Here is a 21483-nt window from a genome sequence, read left to right as displayed (position 1 = left end):
ACACACACACACACAAACACACACAAACACACACACACACACACATAAAAACACACACACACCAGTGGAGTTCGGCTTTAAAACACACTTAATATACTGACACCATTTTTCTAGCAATTACTTTCCACATTTTTTTTGTATAGCAGTTTGTGTTTGGTGTGCAGTAGTTGACTGCATGACTACTGACTCGTTTGTGCTCGTTTTATCATCTGAGATTGTAACTGACAAGCTTCATGAGGAGGTGAGCAATGAAAGAGCCGCTCTGAGCAGCGAGACTGTGGTAACGATGAGCGTCTTCACAGCACTAACGCCCAGAATCCCCTCGTTAGGCTGTTTGTCAGCGGGGGGACGTTACCTCATGCTCTCCTTCCTGTGAACCGTCACGAACATCTCATAGACGCGGCCCTGAGGAATGGCCCCCGCTGGCACCAGCAAGCTCACGCCTGTGGAGACAAACACACACACACCGTCAGTCTGCCAGCCGGTGACCTCTGTGACCCGCGTGTGTCACACACTCCAGTACTCAGAGCTAAAGCCCCATCATCAGACTCTCACACGCGAGTGTTTTGCAGTGCACGGCTGATTAATTCCTCCAGTCTCACTGACGCTCATTGATTTCTCGTGTCCTTCACCTGAACTTCCCTTCGAGCGACCGTCACTCACCAACAACCCAGAAGAAACGCAGCGGCACTCACACACACTTCATGTTCCTGCTCTTATTGGCAACCATTCGTCAGTGCATGCTATTTTTTTAAATTAATTTTCCTTTATTACAAGTGATGAGTGCAATAATAACATGTCAGCAACAAACTAAACCAACAAACAAGTAAAATATAGTAATAATAAAATACATTTTAGATCACTTAATTAAATAATAATAATAAGATGTATTATATATAATAATATATAATAATAAAAAATTATAAAATATAAAATAAATAAATTCCACATAATAATAATATATTCTAGATCACTTAACTAAATAATAATAATAAAATGTATTATATATATATATATATATAATACATTTATATTAAATATGAATAAATAAAAAATTATATAAAATAAAATAAATAAATTCCACATAATAATAATACATTCTAGATCACTTATCTAAATAATAACAATACAATTTATTATATATATATATATAATACATTTATATTAAATATGAAAATATATATATATACAATAAATTCCACATAATAATAATAATAATACATTCTAGATCACTTATCTAAATAAAATGTATATATATATATACTTACACTTACTCATACAGAATTACAACTTCTAAAATATGTGTATTAAAGACTCCTTCCAGTTTTGATATAAAACCAGAGCTTTGAATAATTTGTTTTTCCACAAAATGACATTGTTACCTTAAAATCCTTAAGATGGCATCTACTTCCAGCTAAAATAAAATACATATTTTACAGTGTCCTTGTTAAGTCTTTACAAACATTATAATAAACACTATCTTTATTTTATAAATATGATAAAACTAAAGACTTTTTGGAGATATGAAGGATGCAGTACTACTCTATAGGCACTCAAGATCAACATGAGATTGGGTGAAACTGTGTGTTATCTCCCCTTTACCTGTGCGCGCATGCGGCGCCGGCGCAATCATTACTCGGCGCAAGAAACTACTCCTTTTAGTCCTAAAGATAATCAGAATTGTAAAAGGTTTGCCTTTACTTGTGTACATTCACAATAAAAACAAATCTTTGTGCTTTTGTAAAATAAGCCTAAAGAAAAATAGGATGCCGCTTTCTGCCGTCTTGGTTTCCTTTCGCGCAGCACAAAAATGAACCGAAGCTCTGCATATAGGCTACCTGTTACAGTTTTTCTTTCATTTTCTTAATTTATTATTTAAGTAAAAATATGTTTCTCGTATAGGCTTATTTATTCGTTATATAGGCTACAGGCTACCGCTCGCAGAAGCGCTGCAGGTGCGTATATGATGGCCATGTGAATCCTCATGTTCTGTTGTTTGCTGCTTTTTGCGCGTGTAAAATTAATCCCCGGGAAACAAATGTTAGTATTTTTTAACAGGTCACAGACACTTTTCCTTTCTAATTTAATTCAATTGTTGATTAGCGGTTAGCAATCGGTTAACGAGCGTCAGTTGTCGGTTAGGAAAAATAACCGAAATGAACATCCCTACTTTAAACACTGCTTCTGGCTAATTTATGAGCTGCGCTGCTCTCGCGGGAGCCGTAAAGCTCAGCAGAAGCGTTCAGTGAGACGCAGAGATCCATAGCAAAGTAAATGCTGTGCTAATATGGGTGAATATGAATTTCATGCTTCTTAAAAGACTCATATGATGTTTTAAAATAAGAATTTGATGCCCAGAGCTCAGAGATTCTCTCCAGTCGATCCAGAGCATTTACTGAAACTGAGCTGCAAAATTCATAAACATGAGCTCATTAACATATGACCGCCCACATTTACATAACATGTTAGATGAAAAACCTTAAACTTTAAAATTAGATATGCTAACTGAAACAAAAGTGTAAAAACTGGAAAGTAAACCTAAAAAAGCCATATTTAAAAAACAAAAAATAATAAATATGACAAAATTACAAAACAAAATTGCTGTAACAAACTAAATTTAAATAAAATTAGATTAATATTAATATATTCATATGTATAAAATACTACAATAGTATATAAATAACATTTATAATAAAACAAACTATTAAAAATATTTTTGTTAACTGAAATAAAGTTGAAATATAATATAAATATTAGAATATTAAATAAATAACTTCCCCAAAACCCTCCAGGTCAAAAGGACTTTTTTTTTTAAAAAGATAGGCTTTTTATTTCGTCCATCCGATATATATCGTCATATCGCACAGCCCTACCTTAAAAGTATTTTTCCTGTTTTTAACTGACCTGAGTTGGGCACGATCAGATGGCCCCCGAGGGTGTTGAAGGAGCCGAAGGCGGTGCACGAGGGGTCCCAGGAGCGCAGCAGTGTCTGTGTGCGGCGGCTGATGGTGTCGCTGTCGATCAGCGTGTGCGAGAGCTTGGAGGAGATGTCGGACAAGTCCTCCTGCGGCGTCACCAGACCGGACGAGTTGTACACCTTGATCTTCAGGTTGGGCAGAGGGTCCAGCAGGGGAGAGTTGGTCATGGGGATCTTATCAGCGACGTCGTGCAGAGCGTAAACGGGACCTCTGTACATGGCAGCAGCCGAGGTCAGGTCCGGAGGAGCCGTCAGCAGATCCGCTACACACACAAATACAATTCAGATACAGATCAAATACAGTTTATAGAATGGAGAGTTCCGGTGCTTGATTCTGATTGGCTGAGCCGCGTTCGAAGCTGTTGTAAATGACGCTACAAACACACCTTTGTGTGTTGCTCGGCAAACACTTGGTTGGAACCACAACTGTTTCTGAGGAGCTACATTGTTTGGTGGAAGAATACTGTGTTTATTAATATCATTACACTTTATTTGCTCTGTTTTATTTTGTGAAACCTTACTACGTATATGGAATAACCGTTTTATAAAAGCAATAAGCAATAAACAGCTAAAACTAATAAAGTTCAAATAAAATAAAATCTAAATGTTCGATGAAAAACGTTAAACTTTAAAATTAGATGTGTTAACTGAAAAAGTGTAAGCAGTAAAATGACTGACTGGAAAGCAAACATAAAAAGCAGAATTTAACAAAAAAAAAAAGAATAAATATGACAAATAAATAAAATCAACAATTAAATAAAAGCTCATTCAAAAATTATAGAATTAATTTATTCATATTGATGAACTACTATAAAAAGTATATTAATACTGAAACTAAAATGACACACCTTTGTTTACGTCTGTGTGTTGCTCGGCAACCACTTGGTTGGAACCACAACTGTTTCTGAGGAGCTACATTGTTTGGTGGAAGAATACTGTGTTTATTAATATCATTACACTTTATTTGCTCTGTTTTATTTTGTGAAACCTTACTACGTATATGGAATAACCGTTTTATAAAAGCAATAAGCAATAAACAGCTAAAACTAATAAAGTTCAAATAAAATAAAATCTAAATGTTCGATGAAAAACGTTAAACTTTAAAATTAGATGTGTTAACTGAAAAAGTGTAAGCAGTAAAATGACTGACTGGAAAGCAAACATAAAAAGCAGAATTTAACAAAAAAAAAAAGAATAAATATGACAAATAAATAAAATCAACAATTAAATAAAAGCTCATTCAAAAATTATAGAATTAATTTATTCATATTGATGAACTACTATAAAAAGTATATTAATACTGAAACTAAAATGAAAATTTAAAAAAAAAATTTAAAAGATGTAAAGAAGAGTTTAAGCTGGAAATAAATAAAAACAGAAATAAACTTAAATAGTGATACTTAAAAAAAAAAAAGGAAGACAAAAGCACATAAAAAATTAATATAATGCAAGCTAAAATTAAAATTAAAATCGAAACAATAAAAATAAATTATATTAATATTAATAAAATACTACAATAGTATATAAATAATATTTATAATAAAACAAACTATTAAACATATTTTAGTTAATTTAAATAAAGCTGAAATAAAATATAAATATTAGAATATTAATTAAAACTTCTTAACTTTTAACAGTAGAATTAAAAAACACCTTCCACTAATTAACACTCAATGTGCCAGACACACGCAGCTAATTACAGCGTCAGGATAACTTGCAGATCGGCTTCACATCAAGGTGACAGGCTTTCTAATGACGTGTCTGCAGAAACGCCACACGGCTTTGTGCTCCTGTGCTGAACCATGAGACTCTGACACACATCAATTCCGTCATTACATAAATGATAAAACTCCATCATTACACTGACACACAAAGAGAAGTGCCATCAGTCCACTGACAACAGAGCGCTGCGACTAGTGATGATAAAAGGCCATATGTAATGATAAAAGGGAGTGACAGATCATTTTTCACTGGAATATGTAGTAATGTTCACAACTGCTTTTTAACGTTTTTGAAATAAGTCTCTCACAATAGTATATAAATAATATTTATAATAAAACAAACTATTAAAAATATTTTAGTTAATTTAAATAAAGCTGAAATAAAATATAAATATTAGAATATTAATTAAAACTTCTTAACTTTTAACAGTAGAATTACTGTTAGAATTAAAACAAACGAACCCTAAAGAGTAAGACAAAAAGCACATGACAAAAGAACTGTACAAAACTAAATTTAAAATGCGAACTGAAAATAAAAACACAAAAATCTATTAATATTAATATATCAATCTGAATAAAAAAAATTAAACATTGTATAATTGTATAAATTATATAATAGCTTTTTAAAAATTAATTAATTAATTAACATTGATAAAGACTATAATAGTGTGTTAACTATACTAACATAACACTGGTGTGATGAGACACATTGTTAGTTTGGTTTCTATTGTTTGCTGCTAAAGTTGTTTGTGCAAACTGATTAGCACATGATGAGAAAGCATCGGAGGTAAATCTAGTGGCTAATATTTATTTGCGGCGTGATGAAGCGCTTCTCCCTGAAGAGCACCGTATATTCAGGGCCGAACAAAGTCATCATTAGTCTTTTTCCTCGTTAGTCTCTCTCTCTCTGAGGGCAGCGGATGGAGAGCAGATGCTGCTGTGCCCTTCACAGGTACACTGATGAATATTCATGAGCGAGCCGCGAGTGGGCGGGGCCTCCTGACTCTTTCACTGTTAATCTGACAGCGCAAACGAGTCACAAATCTGTCATCATTTACTCACTTTCATGTCATAATAAATATATTTTTGAAGAATTATCAATGTTGAAAACAGTCGTGCTGCACAATATTTCTGTGGAAACTGTGATGCATTTTATTTTTCAGGATTATAACATTATAAATGTCTCTACTGTCACTTCTGATCGATTTAATGCAGCCCTGATGAATAAAAGTATTACAAATTTGTGTTTTAATTTTATTATTATTGATTAAATTAGTATTTTGTCTGTAAAAAAAATACTGTTCTATGAATACAAAAATGACTAATAATAATAATTTGACTAGTTGGATGACTACTTAGATTATTATTATTTAATATGTAAACACTAATGTTCTATAAATATAAATAATAATAATTAGACTACTACTACTACTACTAATAATAATAAATTGACTACTTGAATGACTATTTATATAATTATTAGTATTATTGGTCAAATTAATATTTTTTTATATGTAAACACTACCGTTCTGTAAACACAAAAAACTATAATTTCAACTAATAATAATAATAATTAATTGACTAGTTGGATGACTAGTGACTTATGTCTCTTCTTTACAATCTCAAAAGACCATTTCTAGCCAATGAAATTAATTTAAACTTATTAATTTAAGCAAAACTACCAAAAAGCAAATCGCATTCACTACGACTAGGGTTGGGTATCGTTTAAATTTGATCGATTCCAATAATGTAGTATAATATGTGTGTCCCTGCAGCACAAAAGCTTCATGTCATAATAAATATATTTTTGAAGAACATTGGACCCCATTCACTTTCATTATATGGACAATTTTTTTTTTTACTCAGATGTCATTTTAGTATCATTGAGATACTATTATAGTTTTTATTAATATTTTAAGTTTTAGTAGTTTTCATTTTTTTATATTTTTTATATTAGATAAAGTTTCAGTAATTTTTCTTATATTTTGCCATTTTTGAAAAGTATGTTTATATAGATTTTTATCAATTTTTATTTTAGTAGATCAAATCATTTTCAACTAAGTGAAATAAAAAAAACATTTTTTATTTTATTTCACGATTTTTATTACCATTTCAATTTATTTTTGGTTTTAGGTTTTATTAACTATAATAAACCTGGAAAAAGAAAGTCATACATTGCCATTTTTTAAACATGTCTATATAGTTTGTATTAATTTTTTTATTTCAGTTTTATTTATTTTAGTAGATTAACTCAATACTAAATGAAAAAGAGAAACGTTGCTATGGAAACTAACTGAAATAATTTTATTTCAGGTTTGTATTTAGATTTATTATAACTATTACTATTATTATTTTTATTTAAAAAATGCGTTGTATGGTTTTAGTTTTAGTTAACCATAATAACCCTGGAAGAAGAAAGTCATACGGGTTTGGAACGACATTTTTGTGTGAACTCTCCCTTTAAATTATTGTTTTAAATAATTAAATTTAAAACATATATATATATTTTTTTTTTTACCTGCATGTCATGTGATCATTAACCAACATCAAAGAACCGTAAATATGCAGACGTGTTGTTACGTTACTGAATTTTTATCTTAAAGAAATATTTGAGCTCAGAGGGTTTGGATGGACATGTTTTCTAAACTGATCCTTGCTGTAGTCTTTGCCTCTTGGTCATTATATAGTCTGTGTGTGTCAACGCTGAGTCTCTCCAGCCTAATTTCCGGTTGCGGCTCGTTCTTCATTTTTTTGCACCCTCAGATTCCAGATTTTCAAATGTTTTTTCAAAAATTTCAAATGATTTTCAGCTTTTATATGATGTATAAATCTCAATTTCGAAAATGGACCCTTATGACTGGTTTTGTGCTCTATGGTCACATATATATATATATATATATATATAGTCAAACATTCAGATGTCAAACATCTTTATTCTGTGACTTTTTACAAAGCGTTCTGTTGCGGCTGAATGACACGAGGAAAAATCAGCAGCCTGCAGGACACTTAGGCCTTCGAGAGATTTAACAAAAATACCACAGCAAAACAACTACACTATTATTAATTTCAAACATTAAATTGTTAAAGACAAGTAAACAGTCAGTAATAAAACAGGAACACACAAATCAATCAGCAACAGCATATATAAACACAACTGAACGAATTTCAGGTACAGAAATTTAAATCAAAATTTAAAACCACTGCATCGTGTTCTTTTCATAAATAAAATATGGATTAACCCTCATTCAAATTACCAAGATATCAGTGAATGATTCTGTTCTTTGATTAACTTGTTTATTAGGCTACTGTCTCTTTAAGACCGAAAATACTGATACACATGCGTTTCCTTTCTCATCTGTTTCCGCTCACTGAAGACACTGAAGGTTCTCGATCCCCAACCCTAACTATGAGCCAGGCCTGGAGTAACACGAAAAAGAGAAACGTTGCTATGGAAACTAACTGAAATAATTTTATTTCAGGTTTGTATTTAGATTTATTATAACTATTACTATTATTATTTTTATTTAAAAAATGCGTTGTATGGTTTTAGTTTTAGTTAACCATAATAACCCTGGAAGAAGAAAGTCATACGGGTTTGGAACGACATTTTTGTGTGAACTCTCCCTTTAAATTATTGTTTTAAATAATTAAATTTAAAACATATATATATATTTTTTTTTTTACCTGCATGTCATGTGATCATTAACCAACATCAAAGAACCGTAAATATGCAGACGTGTTGTTACGTTACTGAATTTTTATCTTAAAGAAATATTTGAGCTCAGAGGGTTTGGATGGACATGTTTTCTAAACTGATCCTTGCTGTAGTCTTTGCCTCTTGGTCATTATATAGTCTGTGTGTGTCAACGCTGAGTCTCTCCAGCCTAATTTCCGGTTGCGGCTCGTTCTTCTGTTTACACGCTGCTGCTGTAACACCTTCCACTAATTAACACTCAATGTGCCAGACACACGCAGCTAATTACAGCGTCAGGATAACTTGCAGATCGGCTTCACATCAAGGTGACAGGCTTTCTAATGACGTGTCTGCAGAAACGCCACACGGCTTTGTGCTCCTGTGCTGAACCATGAGACTCTGACACACATCAATTCTAACTTGTTTATTAGGCTACTGTCTCTTTAAGACCGAAAATACTGATACACATGCGTTTCCTTTCTCATCTGTTTCCGCTCACTGAAGACACTGAAGGTTCTCGATCCCCAACCCTAACTATGAGCCAGGCCTGGAGTAACACGAGTAAGATCCCGCTCTCGTACCTGTGCGCGCCGTCTTGATGTTGACCGGCTGGAAGCCTCCGTTGAGTGCCGACGAGTCCATGATGTCCGAGTCGAAGTCTCGGTGGTTCTTCCGGTAGACGAACAGCGCCACGATGACGGAAATGACCAAACACATGATGACGGCGATGACGATGCCCACGTATAGAGCCACGTCGTCTGTGCTGGGGGCCGCTGGAGAAGGACACAGACGGAGAGAGCATCAGTCTCACGACTTCTGATGTTTTAAAAGTCGACTTTTATGTGATGAAAGTCGAGTTGAAGTCGACTAGTCGCTGATGACGTCATTAATGAACAAATAAGTCTGGAGCTGAGACTCAAAACACCTTGTGCACAGCTATGGCATATGACACAGCGCTGCTCACACGGCTATAACAGCTCATTTTTCTCAGTTCTTTTGTCTTTGTGTCGTTATGTTTCTCACAGATTTCTGCTCGTTCTAAATCAGATACAGATAAAGCAGCACAGTAACGATTACATTCATATGAATGCATTAGTGAGAGCGATTGCGTGTGTGAATTAATTCTACCTGGCAGCGTCTCTCTACTAGTAGTGAAGCTGTGGGATTTAGTTATTAAGAAATATATGCTTGAACTTTTCAGTTTCTAAGCTATTTTATTGAGAAATCGCAGAACAGTGTTGAGAATACATTTCCGCACTGAATGATTCTGTGCGCGTGACGTACGAGCTACTGTCTGTAGCCTATGTGTGTGCGTTACAGTGCAGCAGCGCATTATTAGATTAGAACGGCGATTAATTTACCTGTACAATAAGCTGTTTAAAACATGCATTCTCCCATTCACTGTCGAGCATCCAGTAATATAATCACACGTCTTGTGGAGCGCTTTCAGAGTATGCATTTATTTGTAATTTGAACTGTTTGCAAACTGAGCGTAAATGTGGAAGTCCTTCAAAGATTTCTTATCCTGTTGCGCCCTCTATAGGACCAGCGACTAGTCGACGTCAAGCTTAAAGTGTCATGGCAGAGCATTGAAGTCGACTAGTCGGTGCAACCCCTACTGTATGGTGACGTATTGTAAAAGTGCTGAGGAGACTGCTAGGATCTACTGCTGATGGGGAACAGGACAGCATGTGGTTTGAATATCAAACTAAAACTTAACCAGAACGTTTAGATCCCACATCAGATCATCTACAACAGCGTCTCGTCCAATCACTGAATCCGAATCTGCTTTATAACATGAGTCTGACTGTTTTGAGTCTTTCATTATGTGAAGCTTTCGCACTGATGTCAGACCGATTCATTCATTTAATATGAATCACACATGAATCATCATATCTTCTGTCCACCAAGATCCGAATAAAAAGAGAAAATACCAAGTATTTTATTCACCGAGTCATATTTGCTGTATGAATCACATTTAAATTTGTTGGAAATTCAACTAAATAAAATTATAATTAACAGTATTATTTATTTTTGTCTGGAAATTCAACAAAAATTTAATCATCATATCTTCTGTCCACCAAGATCCGAATAAAAAGAGAAAATACCAAGTATTTTATTCACCGAGTCATATTTGCTGTATGAATCACATTTAAATTTGTTGGAAATTCAACTAAATAAAATTATAATTAACAGTATTATTTATTTTTGTCTGGAAATTCAACAAAAAAATTTTTTTATTAATAATACAATTATATTTATCTATTTATAATTTGTACAAACTACATTTATATTTTTATATTTGCTGGAAAGTCAAACAAAAACGAATTATTAATATTAAAATGAATTATTATTATTAATATTAATTCAACATATAAATCGTGTTTATTATTGCTGGAAATTGAACAAAATAAAATGTATAATAATTTATAATAAAAAATAATGAATAATGTATATTTTGTTGTTGAATTCCCACTATACAGTAGGAATTCAACAAAATAAAAATGATGTAAAATGACTCGTATCGTAATATAAGGTTTGTCACACCGCACAGAAACATTACAAGAGTTTGTGAAATTATGTTACATATACTGTAAGTCCAATTAATACACGGGATGAGAAAGATAATGAGACAGATCATAGATACGGTCACAAAACAGAGAGGAATAAACAGCACTGAAGCAGATCTGAGTCTGTGAGAATATACGTAAAACATCGACCCTTCGTTACGGACCACGTCTAGAAATCAGAAATCATGCTGTCACTCCTCACGGCTCTTTCCGTCTTGAAAACGTCCCCGTGATTATGTGGAACGGAAACGGGCCTGTGCAGCATTTGACAAGCCGTCATTAGAAGCAATACTTTGCCCTCATTTCCATTGAAACGGTCCCTTTGTCCCGCCGATAATTGTGAAAAATGCAATTTCCGGTCAAAGCAGTGGCGAGTGTGAAACGGGCCTCCGGTGAACCGGACCGGTTAAACCAATGCATGTTCCTAATTCTCTCATTTGCACTCGTATTGAACTCTCTGAGAGCCAAACACTGGATGTGAGTCACAGATGGACTGAAACTGCACTGTGATTCTCACATCCAGCAGCAGAGGGCGCTCTCAGCCATCACTACATGCAACCCACGCATTAACCCTCACTGACTCGGTCCAGAACTGCATTCTATTTGTGGACCATTTCACACTACTGTATGTGTGTGTTTCTGTATGCTTTCTCTCATTGATTCCTTCTGATCAAAGGCTAGTTTTCCAGTAAAATACATAAAAATAATACTCAAAACAAAATAAATTGACTTGAAAAGCAACACTACTTAGTTTTTTAAAGAGGAATGTATCTTTAATGCGAGTGTATTTTGTCTTACTGCACTGATTTTTTTCAAGTCAAGTATAAAAATGTTAAAATAAGCGATAATAAGTGAGAAGTCTACCGGTGCAGTGAGACAAAACTGACTTATATTCAAGAAATGTCAGAAACAAGTTAATATTTATGCAGGGTTGCTTCTGAGCGAAACCTACGTGTTTTTTAGGATTTGTAGATATTTTAACTCTTATTTTTAACTTAATATATGACTAGAAAAAAAAATGGTAAAGGATTTACTTTGAAAAAAAATCACTCAAGACATTGCTAACAAATTTCACATATAATTAACTACATAGAAACAGCAAGTCACAACAGGTTTATTATAGCTAACTAAAACGTTTCTGCTACTTGAAATAAAATAAGCATTAACTGAAATAAAATTAATTTTTTTAATTATTTTTGTATTTAGTACTAAAATAACTAAAGGTAAAACTGAAATAAAAATGCATATATATATATATATATATATATATATACACACACACACACACTAAAATAAGACTAAGTAACATATTGAATTAATTTTTTTAAGTAGAAATAATGTATTTTCTTGTAAAACATACTCCAATAATCTATTTACAACTTCAATAAATTTTTTTAAGTGGACTAATTTAGAAAGTTTTGTTTTATTTTTTATTTATTTATTTTTTTGCCGTTCACACAATGTTTTGTCCTGAGCTGGAATGCGATATGAAAGCATGCGCCCTCAGTAGGCGTCAGTGCAGAGTGTGCAGTGTGCAGTCAGTGTTTGTGCTGATGATATAAAGTGTCTACTCTATTATGTCTATTGGTTTCTGAGCGAACCGTAATAACCTGCAGTGCTTAAAGAGAGCGAGCTTTCATTCAGATGAACCTGCAGCTCTCACGCTAGTGGACTTCCGTTGATTAAACGTGTGAGAGAGTGAGTGTGTGTGTGTGTGGCCGTCCTGTGAATCTGGACACTGTGAGTGTGATCACACATGTGTGTGTGTGTGTGTGTGTGTGTGTGTGTTTGCATGCCTGCAGCTGCTGCAAATTTAAAGGTAGCCGCAATCAATGTCACGATCAGCGGCCCCTCGCGGAGTTTAATCACTGTGACATTATGAATTAATCTCACTAATGTGAACGCTGCCCTCTAAAAGCAGACGCTCTGACATCGGAGGAGCTTTACATGTGAACACGCAAGCGCTGAGAGACGGGGAAAACCCAACTGAGATTTCTCAGATAAATACTGCGGTTAGGGTTGAAAATGTGATTTAAAAAAGCTCCAGGTTTGCTGTGCTTGTTTGTTTGGCCAACAATTGTGTGATTATATATTGATGTGATTATAAATAATAATTATTATTATATAAAGATATTTAAAACATAAGAAATACTAAATTATTACTATTGCAATATTTCACTGTAAAATAAAAGGCAAGTATTTAAGAAAAACAATATTACATTATTGTAATTTTTTATTGTTATTTATTTACAATATTACATTATTATTTACTATTATTATTATTGTTATGATTATATTGAATATTATTATATAATAAATTAATATTATTTCTAAAAGTGATATTTATTATTATTATTATATGAATATAAGAAAATAAATAAGTAATAAGAAAAATAAGAAATATTCAAATATTACTATTGTAATATTTCACTGTAAAATAAAAAACAAGTATTTAATAATAATAATAATTATTATTATTACTAAATAAAATATTAAACAAGAAATTACTATTGTGATATTTCACTGTGAAATAAAAAGCAAGTATTTAAGAAAAACAATTATATTATTACTATTATTATTATAAATATTACTACTTCTAATATTTATATTTATTCTATATTTATACTTTTATTATTGTTATATACAAATATATGTATATTTATTTTTTATTTATAAATATTTAATAACCAAAATAAGTAATATTACCATAATTATTATTTTGCAGTACAACAGTAAAACTACAATACTAATATTTACTTGTATTTATTTACTCTTTTGTTGACAACAGCCTGTTTATAAGTGCTCCTCATTACAAATTTGGGAGGAATTTTGGCGCATGTTCCCAAATGCATGTTATAAGTGACACAAACTCCTTCACGAAAGCAGATGTTCAGCAGCATCTTCACAGTCATACATTAAAATGAGAAATGTTTCCTTGGCAACTAGCTGAAATGCTACATTTTTATATTTTCAGTTAATGTTTATTTAGTTTAGTTACACTGTTATTTTAGGATTGTTTATATTTTTGAGATATTTATTTTGTTTCGAGAATTATTTTCTGTTCCTGGTCAGTCAGCTGTCATGGATACTCCCTCGTTTCTCTTCTGTATTATTCATAAACTTCCATCATTACGCTCATATGCCGCTATCTTTAACAAAGACATCAGGCTAAACGATGACTCTCTACAGGAGCATAAAGCCGCTCATATTCCGGCCCGTATGGACGCAGCCAATCGAGCAGAGTGAAGAAAGTCTGACGATATCATCTAAGTGTGCATCTCTTCTGTCCGGCGCTCGTGCTTTGATGATAAAGTGGCACACTCAGCGGGGCGAGCGTTAAAAAATAACGCTGAGATTAATACGTTTCTTTGAACGTGAAGGACTGTAGGTAGAAGAGCGAGTGAGAGAGAGAGCGAGAGAGAGAGAGAGGCAGAGGGAGAGGGAGAGAGAGAGAGAAAGAGAGAGGGAGAGGGAGAGGGAGAGGGAGGAAAACAGGGTGGAAATGAAAAGCATTATTGAGCGGTTGAGCTGGAGAGACGAGCGAGAGACATTTCCTCAGCCGGAGATCACAGCAGCCATGTGTGAAAGAGACGCCCAGGGCTTCAGGGGCCGAGAAGAGCCACTCCACACCACCACACACACACACACACACACACACACACACATACACACACACACACACACACACGCACACACACACACACACGCACACGCACACGCACACGCACACGCACACGCACACGCACACGCACACGCACACGCACACGCACACGCACACGCACACGCACACGCACACGCACACGCACACGCACACGCACACGCACACGCACACGCACACGCACACGCACACGCACACGCACACGCACACGCACACGCACACGCACACGCACACGCACACGCACACGCACACGCACACGCACACGCACACGCACACGCACACGCACACGCACACGCACACGCACACGCACACGCACACGCACACGCACACGCACACGCACACGCACACGCACACGCACACGCACACGCACACGCACACGCACACGCACACGCACACGCACACGCACACGCACACACGCACACGCACGCGCACACGCACACACGCACACGCACACGCACACACAGACACACGCACGCACAGACTCACACACAGACACACACGCACAGACACACACACACACAAACTCACACACACAAACTCACACACACACACACACACAAACACACAGACTCACACACACACGCACACACACACAGACTCACACACACACTCAGAGACTCACACACACTCAATCACACACACACTCTCTCTCTCACGCACGCGCACACACACACACATACACACACTCTCTCACTCACACACACACACACACACACACACACAGACTCACACACACACGCACACACACACAGACTCACACACACACGCACACACACACAGACTCACACACACACGCACACACACACAGACTCACACACACACGCACACACACACAGACTCACACACACACACACACACACACACAAAACCATTCCAAAACCAGCAAAACAGACCAGACCGGGTGACCAAATCATTGTAGATTAGACAGTTTAGAGTGGTTAGATGGACTCCAAGGCCTGATGCAAGCAAAACAGACCAGACTAGACAGTCTAAGGTGGTTTGCTTGCCTAGTCTGGTCTGTTTTGCTGTTTTTAGAGGGGTTTTGGGCTTGTAGCAAGCCTGGGAGACCATCTAAACCAGCTTAGACCAGCTGAGACCAGCAAAACAGACAAAAAAATGTCTAAGCTGGACCGTCTAAGCCAGTTCAGACCAGTTTAGATAATCTTAGACTCGTTTACAGACTCTTAAGAAGGAAAATGAGATGGTATGAACAGAGAAAAAGAATAAGGAGGAAATGAGGAAGGTTTGGAGACGCATGCAAACAGAAATCAATGAAATGAAGGACTCACATGGACGTGGCAGAGCATTGCTCTTGTCTGTGGGTTCGGAGGACTTCTGATATAAGGAACCTTTGGGAGAGAGGGAGGGATGGAGGGTGAGGGATGGAAATCAAATTCAACACAATCGGATTGAACAAAATCAAACAAGCCAACAAAGACATGAGCGATGACGGCAGCCACGGCCGATTCTTCTCCATCTGGTGTCACTTTCACTCTCTCCTGGACTCCTTTGTTCCTGCAGACAAACGGCGCGCGAGCGAACACAACCATTCGTCAGCCGCGTTTTAGTGCTTCATTAGGACTAACGAGCCAGTGGGATGGATGGTTTTAAGCTGATAAACAGTCCTGGAGTCAATGAGTCAAAAGCACTCGCAGCCTCACATCTGACACATGAGGAATCAGCCTCTGCTGCACTCTGAGACGAGCTGGACGCTATTAGAGCACAGACGGCCTTAAATCTCACCCCCACTGACTCCAGGAGCCCGACGGGGCCTGGACACTCAAACGCATCTGCATATCGAGAGCCGCAGGGCTGCATTTCCATGAAACGCTTCGATGCTGCAGCTTTCTTTCCTGCATTTTCTACTGAAAAAGGAAGCTGAGTGAAACTGCATGAATGAAAAGACATTTTGGATGCAGACATCGTCACACGATGACACATCGGATGGGAGAGGCAGACGGGTAGATACGCTGAAAATCAATGTGCTGATGGATGGAGCGGTTATGTGCATGTGATCAGACGGGACAGAGAAACACAGAGACGCTGCGACCTGTGTGTCTTTCTGAAATCACTCTATGAATCTCACAAACACGTTCGGGTCACATTACAGCCCAAAATTAAGATGAAAACGAAATAAGTTATATTTTACATAAACATAATGAAAACTGATAGACGACCACTGACACATTATTTTCATGCCAAATTCTTACCACTGCAATGCATATATATATATATATATATATATATATATATAGGTTATTTAATTTATTTATTTATTATTGAAAATTAAAGGATATTTATAAAACATTAAAAAATATATATATTTTTTTGCATTAAACTAATGAGAATTTGGGAGAACTGCCATGAAAATAATGTCACAATGCCACAATGTCACAAATTTGATTCACATATTCATAATTTTGCATTTTCAATACAAGCTAAAATTATGTATAAATACTAACAAAACAACAAACAAATAATTGATCAGATTTGTTTTTCTTTCTTCATTTTACACAACAGAAATGGGGGGGTTGGGGGGGGAAGTCATGTAAATAATGTCAAAATGCACAAATATAAATATAATTCATAAATATAATTTTTTTATGTTCAGGTCACGCTGCAACCCAAAATAAAGATGAAAAATAAATTTATATTTTACATAAACACAGTGAAACCTGATTATTTTCATGTCAATAAATTCAGTTTTTGTTTTTTAATTAATAACAAAATAAATCACCCAAATAAACCAGACGAGGCGACCAAATCATCCAAACGGATGCCCGTGATTAAAAAAAAACAAAACCACCAAACCACCTTAGACTAGTTTAAGCTGTTAGCACTGAAAGACTCTATAAACAAACTCTTAAGTCCAATCAGTATAATCAAACACAGCTGGACTCAAATGAAGGTGTAGAACCATCTCAAGGATGATCAGAAGAAATGGACAGCACCTGAGTTAAATATATGAGTGTCACAGCAAAGGGTCTGAATACTTAGGACCATGTGATATTTCAGTTTTTCTTTTTTAATAAATCTGCAAAAATGTCAACAATTCTGTGTTTTTCTGTCAATATGGGGTGCTGTGTGTACATTAATGAGGAAAAAAATTTACTTTAATGATTTTAGCAAATGGCTGCAATATAACAAAGAGTGAAAAATTTAAGGGGGTCTGAATACTTTCCGTACCCACTGTATATATATATATACATATATATTATAAATATCTAATTTTGGGCTGTAATATGTGTGCCCCTGCAGCACAAAAGCAGTGTTAAGTCGCTGGGGGATATTTGTAGCAATAGCCAACAATACATTGTATGGGTCAAAATTATAGATGTTTCTTTTATGCCAAAAATCATTAGGATATTAAGTAAAGAGCATGTTCCATGAAGATATTTTGTAAATTTCCTACCGTAAATATATCAAAACTTAATGTTTGATTAGTAATATGCATTGCTAAGAACTTCATTTGGACAACTTTAAAGATGATTTTCTCAATATTTAGATTTTATTGCACCCTCAGATTCCAGATTTTCAAATAGTTGCATCTCAGCCAAATATTGTCCTCTCCTAACAAACCATACATCAATGGAAAGCTTATTTATTCAGCTTTCAGATGATACATGAATATCAATTTGGGAAAATTGACTGGTTTTGTGCTCCAGGGTCACATATGTGAATTTAAAAATGTTTTGTTTCAATTCAGCCTCAGTATATACTGAATACAGTGAATAAAACAGACTGTACCATGGTACACTGATGGTGTACTCTGATACATGCTAACATACTGAATGATTTCCATATAAATTTACCATGTTATTTAAATGCTACTCACAGAATACCATGCTGTTTTGTATTAGTGTTTTCTGCTTTCTTCATATGAAATGTAACGTGCCAATATTAGGGTTCATACTGCAAAAATCTGCACAAGATCCAGTTTTCTTGCAGAAGAAAAAGCCGGCGTTTGTCCTTGTGTTCGTCGTGCCCTTTCCACGGATCGATATGTCAAGAAAATGTCATCTGTCTGTGCCAAAGTAACCAAAGCCCTGAAAAGCAACATCATAAAGACAGACACAAACAGAGCGGACGAGCGCACGAGATTCAGCTAAAATACCAAAGGTTAAAACTATAGAGAATAACACTTCAAATTCAATCTGCACTGCAGCCGAAACACAATTTGAGCACTTTACAAACTCAAAAAGCAAATAACTTTCTAACTCGGACTGGAAGATGCCATTAGCACAGAGGAATCGTCCCATAAACGCTTCCTAACGGCATGAACCCGTGCTCCTGCTGGACGAGCTGAGTTCACGTATCAAGAGTAATTCATGTCCAATGATATCTGCAATAATGTGAGCTTTCAGATAATGTGGATTTCTGCTAAACGGCCAGTGAAGCCGTCATTAGCATGCACATAAGTGGTTTCACCCTTTTAGCTGGAGAAAGGGGGGAAAATCAATCAGGGGAAGTGAGCCTAAATCTATAACATTATGGGTTTTACATTCCTCACAAACTGGCCATTTATCTGAGCAGGACTAATGCTCCCACAATGCATTTCACCGGGAAAATAGGAAGATTCAAATGGCAGAGAAATGACTTCAGTATCTGAGATCACAGCCGTTCCTGAAAGCTCAGTTAGCAACTCAACAGACACACTACGTGGTAAAATACTACGCTTTAGGACACAGACCAGAGCAAAACCATGGTGTCTTATTGCTTTATAGCTCTTCCCATGATGTAGGGCTGGGCGATATAGCTGAAAAATGTATAGACGATATAATGCTTCATATCGTTCGGTATCGATAATTATTTGACATTTTTTATAACCCTTTTTAAAACAGAGCAATAGAATTTTTATTTTTTTAAACCACTGTATTTTTTAATTAACCCAATTTATTGAGACAAACAACAACTTTTTTGTTTGTTTTAACAGTCAAACACACAATAAAAATTTAACAAATATCTAATTTCTAATGTTTTATATGCAGATTAAATAGGTCTGAAGGAAACTTTTGTCGTGTCTCCCGAGGCCACAGGAGGGCGCAATGAGCAAAATAATGCAGCACATTTAAATCGTCAACGCAAGGAAATAACTGTCTATAAAACACATGCATTACGTCTAAATTAACTCATATAAATCAAACATAATTTAGTAAATTGCATAAACAATTATGGACAAAGCAGCATCGTGTATTTATGCAGTGCTTAATACAAAGAGCCGAATCGCCATCACACAGACTGCATATAAAACATATGAGACGCAATGAAAAGGAATAAACCTCCACAAATTCGTGACGTGTTTTCTAAAAGTTTAAACTGTTTTAACTTTGCATGGCTTTCTATACATCTCTTGTGTGAGACGTGAGAGCAGCAGTCATATTTGTCCGTCTAAAAACACGCTGAATATGCATTCTGTGTGAATGGCTTGGTTTGGGTTTTAACCCATTCAAGATCTTCTCCGCATCGAGCTTCTATATTTCTCGAATATTTTGAATGAATAACGCAGCAGCGGCTCGTCTCGTGGGCTAGACTGGCACTGCTGATGACGCTCCCTGACGCACTCCTAACATTCAAATGCAAATGTTTATTTTAAACTTGACTAATATTAATTTTTTTATTCACAATCTCCTCATCACAGGCAGGCGCAGGACTCAAGTCACTCATAGCACGTGCCTATATCGTGCGCTATATCAAACATTTGTTATATCATTATCGAAGGTGTACCGTCGATAAATATCGATACCGTTTTATCGCACAGGCCTACCATGATGCATTGAAATAAAGCTTGTAAAAATGAAGAAACATTTCTAAAGTCTAAAAACAGCCGTTTCAATATTGATAAGAAGAAATGTTTCAAATATATATATCAAATATATATATTCTTTATTTATTTTTTTATTTTTGCTCTCCATTACCCTAATGATAAACTTGAGGAAAATGTGTTTAATTGTCACAATGCAAAAATGTTATATTGATTGAAATTGAAAAATTATTGAAATAAAGAAACACTTCTAAAGTCTAAGAACAACTGTTTTCAACATTGATAATAATCAGAAATGTTTCTCGAGCAGCAGATCAGCATATTATACTGATTTCTGAAGATCATGTGACACTGAAGACTGGAGCAATGATGCTGAAAATACAGCTGCGCATCACAGAAATACATTACAGTTTAACACATATTCACATAGAAAACAGCTATTTTGAATTGTAATAATATTTCACAATTTTTACTGTTTTTACTGTATTTTTCATGAAGCAAATGCAGCCTTGGTGAGCAGAAAAATACTTTTCAAAAGCATTGTAAAAATTCTTAATTCCAAAATGTAGGTATATGAATATTGTAATCAATCCGTACCATGCTAAATACTAAAGTACCATGATATACCATCCCCGTACCACGGTATTACCACAGTCACTCTGTCTGCTATACAATAATTCAATAAAAATATAATGCATTCTAAATCTTCCCATGATGCATTGAAATGAAGCTTGCAAAAAACATCAGATGCATACAGATGGACAGACGATTCCTCTGAGCCTCTGATCAATACTCCGATTAACACTCGCTCATCATTTATACGCCAAAATGAAACTGGTAATTAGATTCCCGATTATCATTAACGACATCTGATTCAATCTGCTCCGCATCTCTGCGACCCCTGGCTATTTCATTTTCATGACCTAATCAAAATGAATATGAAACTCTACGTTTATTAAAGCAAACAGACGCTGTTTCTCCCTCAACAAACACATTTATTACTTTATGCTGCAGCCAGCCTGTGTTCTCGTTTTCAGAGAGAGAGAGAGAGAGAGAGAGAGAGAGAGAGAGAGAGAGAGAGAGAGAGAGGGAGAGAGAGAGA

At 35.3% G+C, this 21483-nt stretch overlaps 1 protein-coding gene across 1 annotated transcript in view; it reads right to left on the bottom strand.

Moving 5' to 3' along the window:
• LOC107558977 (netrin receptor UNC5C-like) overlaps positions 1–21483 on the bottom strand; it is a 205884-nt gene that overhangs the window by 20941 nt on the left and 163460 nt on the right. The window contains exons 8-11 of the mRNA XM_016242686.1: positions 15910–15969; positions 8974–9165; positions 2905–3240; positions 356–443 (exon numbers count right to left, since the gene is read on the bottom strand). Coding sequence (XP_016098172.1) covers positions 356–443; positions 2905–3240; positions 8974–9165; positions 15910–15969 — 676 coding nt within the window. The remainder of the gene's footprint in view (positions 1–355; positions 444–2904; positions 3241–8973; positions 9166–15909; positions 15970–21483) is intronic.

Source organism: Sinocyclocheilus grahami, unplaced genomic scaffold (genome assembly GCF_001515645.1).
Source record: "Sinocyclocheilus grahami isolate Dianchi unplaced genomic scaffold, SAMN03320097.WGS_v1.1 scaffold669.1, whole genome shotgun sequence".
Lineage (NCBI taxonomy): Eukaryota > Metazoa > Chordata > Actinopteri > Cypriniformes > Cyprinidae > Sinocyclocheilus > Sinocyclocheilus grahami.
This window is presented reverse-complemented; position numbering and strand designations above follow the sequence as displayed.